At 40.2% G+C, this 12,205-nt stretch overlaps 1 protein-coding gene across 10 annotated transcripts in view; it reads left to right on the forward strand.

Annotated features, from left to right (window-relative positions):
- LOC104154061 (SLAIN motif-containing protein-like) overlaps positions 1-8,579 on the forward strand; it is a 28,812-nt gene extending 20,233 nt beyond the window's left edge. For 8 of the 10 annotated variants that reach the window (XM_068957112.1, XM_068957119.1, XM_068957114.1 and 5 more), the window contains 5 exons: positions 1,619-1,759; positions 3,777-4,094; positions 4,298-4,435; positions 4,597-4,915; positions 6,948-8,098. In XM_068957112.1, coding sequence (XP_068813213.1) covers positions 1,619-1,759; positions 3,777-4,094; positions 4,298-4,435; positions 4,597-4,915; positions 6,948-7,014 — 983 coding nt within the window. In that variant the 3' untranslated portion in view covers positions 7,015-8,098. Of the gene's footprint in view, positions 1-1,618; positions 1,760-3,776; positions 4,095-4,297; positions 4,436-4,596; positions 4,916-6,947 lie in introns of all 10 variants that reach the window. The other 2 variants (XM_068957111.1, XM_068957120.1) reach the window with 1 other exon arrangement.
- The last annotated feature ends 3,626 nt before the right edge of the window (positions 8,580-12,205 follow it).

The following is a 12,205-nucleotide window of genomic DNA, read 5'->3' on the forward strand; positions in this document are numbered from 1 at the left end:
ATTTTTATTTAAGTGATGATCCTGAATCCCTGTCTGAACAGGATTTGTATTTGTTAATCCTGCTCTAGCTGAAGTGATGTCAAGTGCTCTTAGAAAGGCCCTTGCACGTCTACGTCTTTATCTGATCTTCTGTCAGATTGTTCTGTTTTTCCTTATTTCTTCGTTCGTCTAAATCTCTGTAGTACTAATTACAACCTTGTCTTGGAATTACTTTCAGATAATTAGGTGTTCTTCTAAAATAGCTCTGCAAGTTACATGAGCTATGTAACATGTCTGTTCTAGGGCTACTTATGCTAGCAGCATGTTACAGTATTTTGTAACTTGTGGCGAGATAGGCCCAGGTTTGCCATGTAGAAGATTTTACACTCGGTAATCCCTTCCTGTGTTTCCAAAGGTTTTTTCTAGTAATGTCTTTTATATAAAGCAGTATGGTAGTTTTAAAATGGGAAAGGAAGATGGAGGTATGCTAGTACACTAACTGCTGACCAGTTCTTGCTTGCAAAATGATACTGCTCCCAGCCAGAACTTAATCTCAATGGAACGGTAGCAAGACTCTCCTAATATTGCCTGCTTCTGTCTACCATCTACAGATGGAGATATGCTAACAGTTAGGTGGTACAACAGGCTCACCTTTATTGCTGTAACGTTCCTCCTAGTCGCCAGGAGGAAAGGATTTGAGGAGGAACCAAAAGACTCAATGTTTCTGCATACAGGGTTGCTTACAAGCTGCCTGCGTTCAAAGGACAAGTGTATTAGTATAATCCACAAGTTATATGGCTTTCCCCTGTCTTCCTGTTTCAGTAGCAAGTAGTAGTGGTTTTGTACTGTGGAAAATACTGACTTGCTTCACTTACTAAAAAGTACTAACAGGTAAAATTTTGCACTTCATTATGGTTTTATGCTTTTATCTAAAGGAGGGAAAATGACTTGTTCCTCTTTTTGATGCCTGTGTTATGAAAACGTACCCTGGTAGGAAGATCGTTCCAGCTTGTTTTTTTATTAATGTGACAGTAAAGATACCATGACCTGTTATAAGAACAAGTTATGTCCTTTCCTGTAAAAGCTTTCAGTTTGATTTATGATGAAAATGGGTAAACCTCAGGAATGAGGTGGGGGTAGTCTAGTGTAAACTCTACTTTGCATAAGTAAATTGCCTATCCACTTTTTGAGATACTGTACTCTGGAAGCCATTTGGATCCTATTACTCCTATGACTGCTTGCAAGCATGGTAGCAGACACTTTGTGCAACTTCACTGCTTAATATCTAGACCAATAGCAGCCCCCTTCTCAAAATTGGCAGAAACAATAAATACTGATCTTAGAATATTTCTAAGCTCAAACTCGCTAAGCATCCCTTTGCCTTCTTTTGGACAAAAGCCCATGAAATGCTCCCCACATAAAGACTCTCAGCCTCCTGAAAGCTGCAGGTTAGAACACTGAGCATTGTGTTCTCGAGTCATTGCTAACTTCTTATTTCTAGCAACCGCCTCTCAGCTGAACTTCACACCTGCACTGATTTTATTACTGGAGAAAATATTCTGCTGCTCACTCTTGTTTTGTATGTGGATGTCTAAATGCTTTTTCTGTTCCTCCCTCCTCCTCCTCCTCCCTCCTAAAGGTTACTTGAGCATGCATTCTGCACTGAGCTCTCAGTCATCTGTGGACAGTGAGCTGAGTACATCTGATGACTCCATCTCGATGGGATATAAGCTGCAGGACTTGACTGATGTCCAGGTTATGGCACGCCTTCAGGAAGAAAGTATGTGACAGCAATCGCCTACGTATTCTAGAAATGTACATGGATTTCTACTTCTGTCCTTCTCTCCCCCTCCCCCAACAACAACAGGATTTAACAGATCATTTGAAATGATTTGTAAGAGCTTCCTTTAAAAATCTACAGACCCAAACTGCCACTTCAGTTGTGTAACGTTCTGAACGTTTCTTAAAGCAGAGGATTGTTCTGAAAGTGTTATCCAAAAACTCAACCTGGTTAAATGTGTAAGTGTCATTTGACCTTCAAAAATATTCTGCTCCAAACTAGATTGTCTCTGAAGTATGGGTGAAGTTTCATGAGTAAGTGCTTCATAGTAGTGACAGTTTGAACAATAGCTGCTCACAGCTGCCAGTCAGGTTGCTGTTTCCTCGCTTGAGCAAATGCAAGCAGCTGCATGACTGTAGGGTGCATCAGTTTGGGGAACGGATCCAGGTGAAAAAATAACCAGGCAAAACGTTGGGGGTATAGGTTTTTGTTTTTCCAAGCAGGCTCTATTCTCCTTCCACCTCCTGTTCGCTGTGTGACTGCTTGTCATACCACAAATGATGAGAGGGAGAAACGTATAACCCTAACGCCTAACTGCAGGCTGAAATTGTAGTAGAAGCAGTCTAGAGAACTGAATTTTAAAAACTGCTCATTGCACAGAAAATGCAAGCATTACCTCACTGTTGTTTTGAGTGCCAAGGTTTCAGGAGTGCTAAAACTGAAAGAGTTGGCGTTATAACTTAAGTTTTTCTCTGGTTAAGCGCTCAGAGATACCTCTGCAAATTAAAGTAGGCATAAAACGTCTGTTTCCCAGTGTGTGTGGATTTCAGGGGCCTGATCCAGTTCCCATTAAATCATTGATAAACTTTTTGTTGATTTCAGTTGGGACCTTACCTAAATCAAGGATCAAGGTGGAATGAAATGGTTGGAGCTGTTGGTCTGTGTAATTTAACTATGAATTTACCTTACTGGAAATAGAGAACGAAGTTCGTTCTTCACTTGGAAAACATTTATTTCCATTTAGTATTGTGCTTTTATGAATTTTAAAAAATATTATGATATAGTAATTGAAATATGAGGCCAAAAGGAGTGAGAGACATAAGATCTTGTTTTTTACTTGATTGCACTTGAGTGTAACTGAATACAGGTGCTATTAAAGTGAATAAATCAAAGAGCAGCTTTTCCTCTTTGCAAACTCAGATATCTTCTTATGCTTTGTGATCGCTTCAGAAAGTATGCCAAGGAAATGCTGTCACATTAGAGTTTCCAGTGAAGTATGAAAAGATTACATCACCTTCTGAATGATGTAAACTTTTCATGTTTGTATCATGAAGGGGAGGTGTGTGGTGATGTTTGCTTTTTATCCTTGCAATGAAAGGAATCCCCTGAGAAGCATTTTTTTTTTCAGAACTCTTAACTGACACCTTTCTCAAAAGCTCATTCAACCAGTTTGCTAAACTAATTATTAGTAAAAAGCCCCTTGTATTTTGTCGGGCAAGAAGACTTTATAAATAGAGGCATAATTTGGGTTCTCCTCTGTAAATAAACTAGGTAGATATATTGTAAACACCAATAAAAAAGGAGGTGTGTTTTCACTTGGAGCCAGAAGTTCAAATCTTTTGTTTCAACCTATTGAAATGCTGGTGGGTGTATAATTAATTGAAGTAAAATGTTCATATTGTAAGTTAGACTCATACCTAGTTAACCTAACGTAGCTTGTGTGGCAAAATACATAGACAAGCAGCTGTGCTTGTGGGCTAACACCAAGAGTAATTCAGGTCAGTCTGAATATTAACTCTTTGCTCTAATTAATCAGTACTGAATATGAGTGACGCTGTTCCAGTTTAGAGATTCAATGTGCTGTATTCTGTCTCTTTAAATATCTCTAGTAAAGAGATATTAGGTTCTTCCAAAGTGAAAGGAATAACTGATAAAAATAATTGCTTCTGGATTTGTTGCAACTGGGAATTTTTATTTTAAAGTATTAATTTGGGCTTTTTTTGCTTTGTATCTTCAGGTCTCCGTCAGGACTGTGCCTCTAGCTCTGCTTCTGTATCACGTCGCAGCTCCAGTGCCTCCCTTCACTCTCTGCGAAGAGGTACCTACAGTGACCAGGAGTTCGATACATACAGCCTTGAGGATGAGGATGATTATGATTGTTCCCTGTCATACCGTAGCGCTCACAGATATTCACCGTCTCCACTCAGTTCACCCCGATGTCAGTCCCCTTCTTCTGGTGCAGATTACAGTAGGGCATCTACCTCTCGTATCCGTCCCCCAAGGAGATCTGTGCAAAGTCCGATGCAAGACCGGCTGAAGTACGCAAACAATGAAGGTAAGCTGTTCTGTGAGCTTTTGGTATGTGTTAATAAAAATAATTTGGAACCACATGTTTTAAAAACATTATTATTTAATAGAAGCCACTTTAGAAATTAGCTACACCCCTGGCTACTTTTAAGTGCTTATGTTGGTCTAGGGATAGCCTAAACCTTGAGAGCTACCAGAAGCAGCAAATAGAGAATTTGCTCTTGATTTCAGAGGAGATGCGCCACAGTATGCCCAACCTGGCTAGGACAAGCCTTCGAGCTTTGGAGTCTGTAAGGAGCAGTCGGAGCTTGGAATCAGATCTGCAGGTGCCAAGCAGTCGACTTTCAAGGATTCAGCAACCATCAACAAGTCAGTTAAACTTGTTCTACGAGCACTGTTGTAGCTGATTTCCTTTTTTCTGTTTAACCTACCTGACTAAAACTGAGGCCCTTAAAAGGCCCAGTATCTGAAAGCGTTCTTAAGATATTGTTGTCAACTGGGTTATCCTTTCTTTGTCATTTCATTTCTAGGTCTGGCTCCCAGTAAGCTCAGGTATTCCTCCAGTGCTGGGCAGTCTCCTTTAACAGTACGACAATCAATGAAAGCAGGGTCATGCACAAACTCTCTGTTAACACCTAGGCAGCCAGTAAAAGCCTGCAGTTACGCAAGTCCTGTCAGTGGAGTTCGAAAGCCTCAGCCTTCTTCACTTACTACGGGCTCTTCCAGTGGCAGTTCTACTACTAGAAGCAGCAATATGGTCACTGTAGCTAAAAATTCACCTGTTAAAGCGCGAACATCTGTTGGAGGAACTTCGGTGCCCAAGAGTAAATTGACACCACCATCCAAGAGGTAAGCGTAAGACTAAGTATCATGGACTTGAATGCTTACCTTTAGCTCATGGCTTAGAAATACTTTTTATAAAGTGGTGTCAATATCAGATTTCAAGTGTGTCGTAGGCATACAGGTGGATCAGTTTTGGTAATGTCTAATATTCAAAACATAGCTCGATTCTCAGATCCCGTGGTCTTAGCGGATGGAGTCGCAGGAGATAATTTAGTCTGTCCCGATATTTTTGGCAAACAGCAGCCAAAGCCAGAGAAGTTGCTTTTGGACTTCTTAAACTAGTCAGTTAGTCTCTTTGCTTCACAAGAGAAAGCAAGAGCTATTTTGATCAGTAGTGTCTGTCATAGGGATCTTGGTGATGTACAGAATTTAAACTGTGCCCTAATACAAAGAGATTTGGATGGTAGGGTTGAGAAGTGCTTAAAGGAAGGGTAGCACATAGCTGGCATTTATAGTGGTTAAGTAAGTGCTTTACCCCCCAGTCAAAAAGTAAAGGGTTGAAGCTGCTCTAAATATCACAAAAATTTTATTCGGTGACTAATATGCATTCACGATAGGCCATAACGCATGAGATCTGGGTTAGATTCCCTGTTTCACCATATAATTTGTGAACAAGTCATTCAGTATTTCTGTGCCTCAGTAGCCAGTCTGTTTAAAAAAAAAACAAAACAAAACTTATTTTCCTGAATATTTAGCTTCTCAAAAAATCAGCACCCATAGGCTCCAATTTTTTTATGATAAATAAATAAGGCACTTCTTTTTTATTTGCCATACACATCTTTTCTGGGGAAGGGAAATCTTCCAGAAGACTAATAAACTCCCTTAACTATTAATACAATAATCTTCCCAGATGACTTATACTGGTGTCTGTATAACTTTGCCGCTGGTGTGTTTGCTGCTGTTGTTGTCGCTTTGTTCCCCTGCACCTTAGTCTTTAGTTGAGGCTCTAGGTGGGCATTGTCCAAGGGCTCTAATGAGTTTTTAGAAGAGTTTGTAGAGCAGGGCAGATTAACAAGGTTGGTTTTTAAGCATACTTCTGTGCCATTACAGTAACTTCATACGACAGGCTGAAAGAGCATACGATGGTATCTAAAACCCTTTTTTTTGTTGTTGTTGCAAAAGTTTGGACTGATTTAAGGGTCCACATCTTAACCCACAATTATACAATCATTTCTAGCTCTTTTAGCTTTCGTGATTAGCTCTCGAAATATTTAGTGGTAGCTGAAGTTTGTAGATAGCCTAAAGCAACAGCTGTTCAGTTAGTGTATCCAATCTTAAAAAAAAAAAAAAAAAAAGGAGGCAGCCTCTAAAACCTGTGTGCAGGGGCTGCTTTATGCCACTTTAGCAAAATGTTCTCTTATCCCATAGTCCTATGCCATCTGCTATGCTTTTGTATGTGGTAAAGCCTCAAAGAAATTGCCAAAAGCCTTCCCTGCCCCCTAAAACTCTTTTCAATGCAATTTTAGTATAAACTTTCTGAGTTGAGGAAAATTAAGTTGATGTAATATCAATCTAATAAGCCATATTATACTGTTGGTTTTTTTAAATTATCCATTTGTAGCCTAAGATTGGCCTGTATCTGCTGATTAAAAATACTCTGAAAGGACTTTTCAAACTCTTAAACAGGTGATGGTAGAATACTACTGGAAATTATTTTTCATGTGTTTAGTCACACTTGCAGGAAAAACTTCCTCCAGCCTCAGTCATGAGAAAAACCCTCAACAGTGGTGTTAAGTTAACAGAGCAGGATAAACATGTCATTGTTTCAGTATCTAGTCATATTCACTTAATTTCTCTGAGTTTTCTGAAACTGCTGCAGCTGTGTCTGTTCTGGTGGCTGCCTGGGACATGGGCTGTGCCTATGTGTGACAGTACAACAGTTTGCCTAAGGCAGGCAGATGTTGACATTGTAATAAGCCAGACATTGTAGAAGCCTAATGTAAACTGAAACCTTAAACAAGCATTGCTGTGTTATAGCAATAGGTTACTGAGACCTTTGCTTCTTGTAGTGCTTAGTGCCTTCTGTTTCTCAAAACAGATTTCTTCAATCAGCAAAGACCAGTCAGACAACTGCTGATGATTCCTGGAAGGATGGGTGTTACTGATACAACCCAAAGAGCTGATGCACTGCCAAACACCTGTGTGAAGCAGAACCCCAGCTGGCTGGGCATGAGAACATTATTTTAAAACAATACTCTTCTCACCAGACCCATCACATTGGGGACTGACTTGTATAGTTCTTTGCCTCTTCAATGCAAACTTATTTTTGTCAAGAGCTTAGCCTCTTTAATTGGTGGAACAGACTACTCTCTATTTCTACTGTTCAAAACAAGACTGAAATATGAGTGTCTTCACATGAAGACTGAAACTAGCCTTATTTCTTATAAGTCTCTGTTTGCAGCCCTTTGGAAGGCCTCTCGGCAGAAACCCATGACCCACTAATGAGGATGGCTTGCTTAAAAAAGGTTACTGGTTGGCTTGTTCATGCCAACAAGAAGCTTTGACCTGTTGCTATGGTGTGTTACATAGCAATGGGTTGGGGAGACTAGAATAGCTGTATAGGTGTTAGAAGTAAGTCCTTTTAAATTCAAGCTGGTGTAATCTGATGTTTGTCTGAACTTTTTTTTACTTCTGTATAGAATGTATTTCTGCCACTTTTTATTGTTTGTTCTAGAAGATGAAGGTAGTTTTTATAACTGTAGTACACGTCAAGGTGCTGTATTCAAGTGTGTACATCACAGTAGTCAGTTCACAAGTGAAGGAGCAGTACACAATATTTGTGTGGGTTTGTGAACAGGCAGTTGCAGGGACAGGATGCTATTTGAAAACTGCTGTTTATCAGCACCTTCATGTCTCCTGAGGAAGCTAACAAACACTGGTTACTGATAAAGATAGGTGGTGTGTGTTTTTTTTTTTTTTTTGAAATAATGCTGACTAATTCCTCTTGAAGCATTTCCCTTTGATCTATTTCAACGAGTTCTAGTCCCAGCTGCCCTTGTTTTTGTAGAAAAGTTTTCTACTGTCTCTTTGGATATGAAGGATTCTGTTTAAATGATGTCCTTTTCCTCAGCAAGTGCTAGAGGCCATTAATACAGTTTTAGTACACAATATGCACTAATAGCAATGTTCTCCCTGCCATCAATGTGATTGATAGTGTAGTTTAATAAAACGTTATGGTGCTGAAATAGATTTGCCTTACAAACAGTGAGCCTGAGTGAATTTGTGTGTGTGAGGAACAAGGCTTTTCATAACAGCCACAGCCCTACTGCTTCTGTACTTGAGCTCCAAGGGACTTCCTCTGGAGACCTATTTACCTACACAAGGCTCCAAGCTAGATGGTACAAGCATTAATAGTTACCTTTCATCTTTGATTTCATAAAAGTGGGCAGTTGTTGCCAAAGGATGATGCAACTTACAGCACTCAATTCTTGTCTTCCTACAGGACAAACCCTGCAAGTGGTTTAAGTAGAACAAGATCTGGGAAACAGCACTTGCCAATACCTCTTGGAGTACAAAGCCCTACAAGGCATTTCATAGCAAAGGTCACTTTTTGCATCAAAGTACTACATTAGGTACTATTCTGGCTCTTCCTTTCTTATAGATGAGTTTCAGGCTACTGTTCTGCTGTGTATGCTCCTGCGTAAGCCAGAAAGTAAATGCTAGCACAGGATGGATTAGCTGATTTTTTTTTTCCCCTACTAAAAATAGTATTTACAGAATAGTAGGTTTTAGCATTTGGTGTGTAAAGCTTGATACCAAGGTTGAATTTCTTACCTGAGGAAAGAGATGCATCTATTTATGCTAATAAGAAACTTTGCTGCTTCCATTCTTTCTTTAAGCAGGAACATTCTCATGTTGCACTTGCTCACGCTACTAATTACAATGAATGTTTTACCATTAGCTTCCTCAGAAATAGCTATATGCCACTGTTTTCCTGGAGTTGAAATAGCCCCCTCGCTTCCACCTTTAAGAGTAGTGCCTAGGGTATAATAGCAGCCTGTACCTGCCAAAGCCCAGAGATGGAAAAATCTACTGATAAGGTAGATAAGTATAATATATTACAAGATCATACTTGCTTGGTGAGATTCACAAGCAACCAAGAAGAAAAGTTCTTGTTTTGAGCACTGTTATACTTACTTAAAAAAAAAAAAGCAGCAGGCAGCTGAGACTCTTCCTCCTCTGAATACTAGCACTTCCCTTCCACATGTAAGAGGGCCAGACTTGGTGGTAGGGGAAGACAGAGACAACTGCAATGACAAACAGGCTTCCTAATACCCATTTGACAGTGTTGTAAATTTGCCAGGCCTTATCATCTTAAGGCTTTTCCCTTGTGGGGACACTTTGGGATTTGTTCCTTTCTAATACTTCTCCCTGGTAGAAAACCTGCTGCCTAGTTGCACTGAACACACATTTACCTTCCCCAGGCCTAGAAAAATGACTAGTGACACTTCAGTTAGATCTTGCAATTGAGAGATCATCTTTTGTCTTTATTTTGGTCAGTACTCAGCATAAGAGCATGCCTATACTTTACAGGCAGTGTATTCCTCTGCAGCCTCCTAGGGTCCAGATCTAGGACTCTAGGATTTAATCAGACATTAATGGTAGGTAAAGAACAAAACTTTCCAGTGATGTAAGATGTTTAACTAAATACAATCTTAAGCTATTTAAAGCTTGTCAGACATGTAAGCGTTGCAGGACGGATATCTACAAAGATGCAGACTTGGAGATATACATGGTTTTAGATAGACCATAGGCTAATACAAAAGCAAGCAAGACAGTTATCCAGGGCCTCAATCTGAAGTTCGCTTCTGCTTGGATTCATGGTCAGCATCACTTAAAAAAATGCCAAGTACTTGAAGATGGTTATCCCTTTTCAGAAGAGGGCCATCTCTTTGACTTTTGGTCCACAGATCAGAAGTATGAAGCACGAAAAGAGACTAATCAGACTATCAGACTAATAGGGTGTTACTTCAAGTTACAGATCCTTTCATTCTCTAAGCCATTGTCATACCAGGTGATCTTCTTTTGCATTTTTATACTCTATATCAGCTTAAGCCCTAAAAGACATGCCATTAGGATGCATGCTTTCTTTACCTAGGTCCAAGATAACAATCAATTGAACTTGAACAGTTTGTGCAAGTTTAAGAGGAAATCCAACTCCCTCATACTGATGCATGAGCCTACTCCCAACACCTTATACTGCATAAGCATTTAATATTCCTGAGGTAGATGAAAGGCTACAAAGCTTTCCCAGAGACTACTCCGGTGCAAGACAGTGAGCTCAGTCACTGCTGCCATAATCACTCTGGCATGGTATGGTTGGTACACACCTGCAGAAAGAAGTGTTCTTCCCAGATAAGACTGGAGGAAGAAGGGTATCCATTGCTAGGGAGTTGGCTCCCTAATGCCACTGAAAGTTTCCTTCAAAACAGAAAATGTTCACAGATGTTCATTTGGCTTCCAATAATTACAACTTGTACTCAGTGCAGCTACTTATTGGACTAGTTCACCTGTACTGAGCAGCAGGTACGTTGCCATCACTTGTGTTCTCTTGTATTCTTTCTACCCCTACAAATACTCTGGGCAAGCAGGCAACTGTCCCTAGATTGATTCAGCAGCCCTCTATACAAGGCACTTACAGATGCTAGGAATTCACGAAGGGGAGAAGTAAAGATCCCCCCCATGGAAAATTAAGTCATGACAGACTAGCACCTGTATCAAACCTTCAAAAAAAAACCACATACAAACACAGACCAAAACCCTTTCATAGCTAATAGAGTTGTGATAATGGTACTTCAGGGCAGACTTTCTACAGGTGGTTTCTCCAGAAGCCTTGCTGGGCAATACCAAGCTTAGACCTGCACTGTTTCAGAGTCCCACACCCTCAGGAAAACAACCCTTTCTAAGCTCTAGCCAAAGGAGAGTAGTTCCTACCGGTTGTCTCCATCTAGTGCAAGACAAGCTTTCACAAAACTAAGAAAATTACTGTAGAGAAAGCAGCTTTCATTTAAAACCAAGTTAACTATGTTTTACACTAATGTCTCAGTGCATCCTTTAAAATAAGAGGAAGTCTTTTCTTTAAAAAGTGCTTGTACATAAGACAAATCAGAAATGAACATGCAGTCCCTAAAACATGCACAACTGTACACTGAGCTGTGGGGGGCTGAACAAGTAACATGGAGAGAAAGGACGGTTCTCTTCCACATCCCTTTCCAGATAAGCCATTTCAGGAGGACTGAAGTCTTTCTGTGAGCTTTACATTGGACTAACAAAACAGAAAGAGATGCAAGTGACCACAATGCTGATCAAAACCACTGACACCTCCTGGATATCAAGATCTGACTACTCTTTAAATTTTCACCTAGTAGAAAAAAAATCTAAATAAGCATGCAAATTTATGAGAACTGATCACCCAGCACCTGCCTGAAAACTACAAAGTCAGTGTAGCATACTCCAAGAAAAGGATGTGGAGGAGCAGCAACTTAATTCCATTGCCTTGGAAGCCCACGTCACACAGCTCAGAAAACCCACCTAAGGAATGAAGGAACTTAAGACGCATAACCACTTATGTAAAAGTCAAATCACATGGCACCAACCAAGTGCAGGAGTTTAGCCACTGAATTAAGCCTCCCTTTCCCATACCTGCACAGCTTCCACCCACTGTTAGAAGCAAGCCGCTTCTCTAGGCCAAAGAGATAAAAGCATCAGATTGTCTGAGAAGAAGCTGTAACAGATTTCAGTTGTTTCCATTTCTGCTCTTGAAAGTGAGCCTGCAAGATAGAAGACTGAAGTCTGTAAGCCACTCACACCTGCCAGGCAACAACAGCTAGTCAGCCAGGACTTCAAGCCACCCTGCTGCCCCACTTTCTTGTTGGGCAGCCCTCTTCTCCTAGGGCTGGTAGGAGAGAATTAAGTGTTCACAATCAGCTTTTCACACTAGCCAAAGCAATCAACATTTCTGCCCTCTATTCCAATAGCAGCATATCATTGGGGACCCAATTCTACATTTGGTTATTAGCTTTGGATTTTTTTTTTTTAATTTTTTCATAAAAGTATCCATTACTAGGTCCTCAGAAAAAGCCTTTCCTCTCCAGACTAACAGAGAAAGTAACCATCAACTCGTGTGCGCTGTTCTCTGTACTCAGTTTTTAGCACAAACCTTCAGCACAGAAGCACATGCAGGTGATGCCCAACACCTTATCAAGCCAGATCAATAGACTGGCTCCCAGTTTCACCCCAACAAGTGATGACATTAGTATTAATTTTAGTCCACCCTGAAAATAAAGAGAAATGACA

The sequence above is a fragment of the Struthio camelus genome, chromosome 11, assembly GCF_040807025.1.
Source record: "Struthio camelus isolate bStrCam1 chromosome 11, bStrCam1.hap1, whole genome shotgun sequence".
Lineage (NCBI taxonomy): Eukaryota > Metazoa > Chordata > Aves > Struthioniformes > Struthionidae > Struthio > Struthio camelus.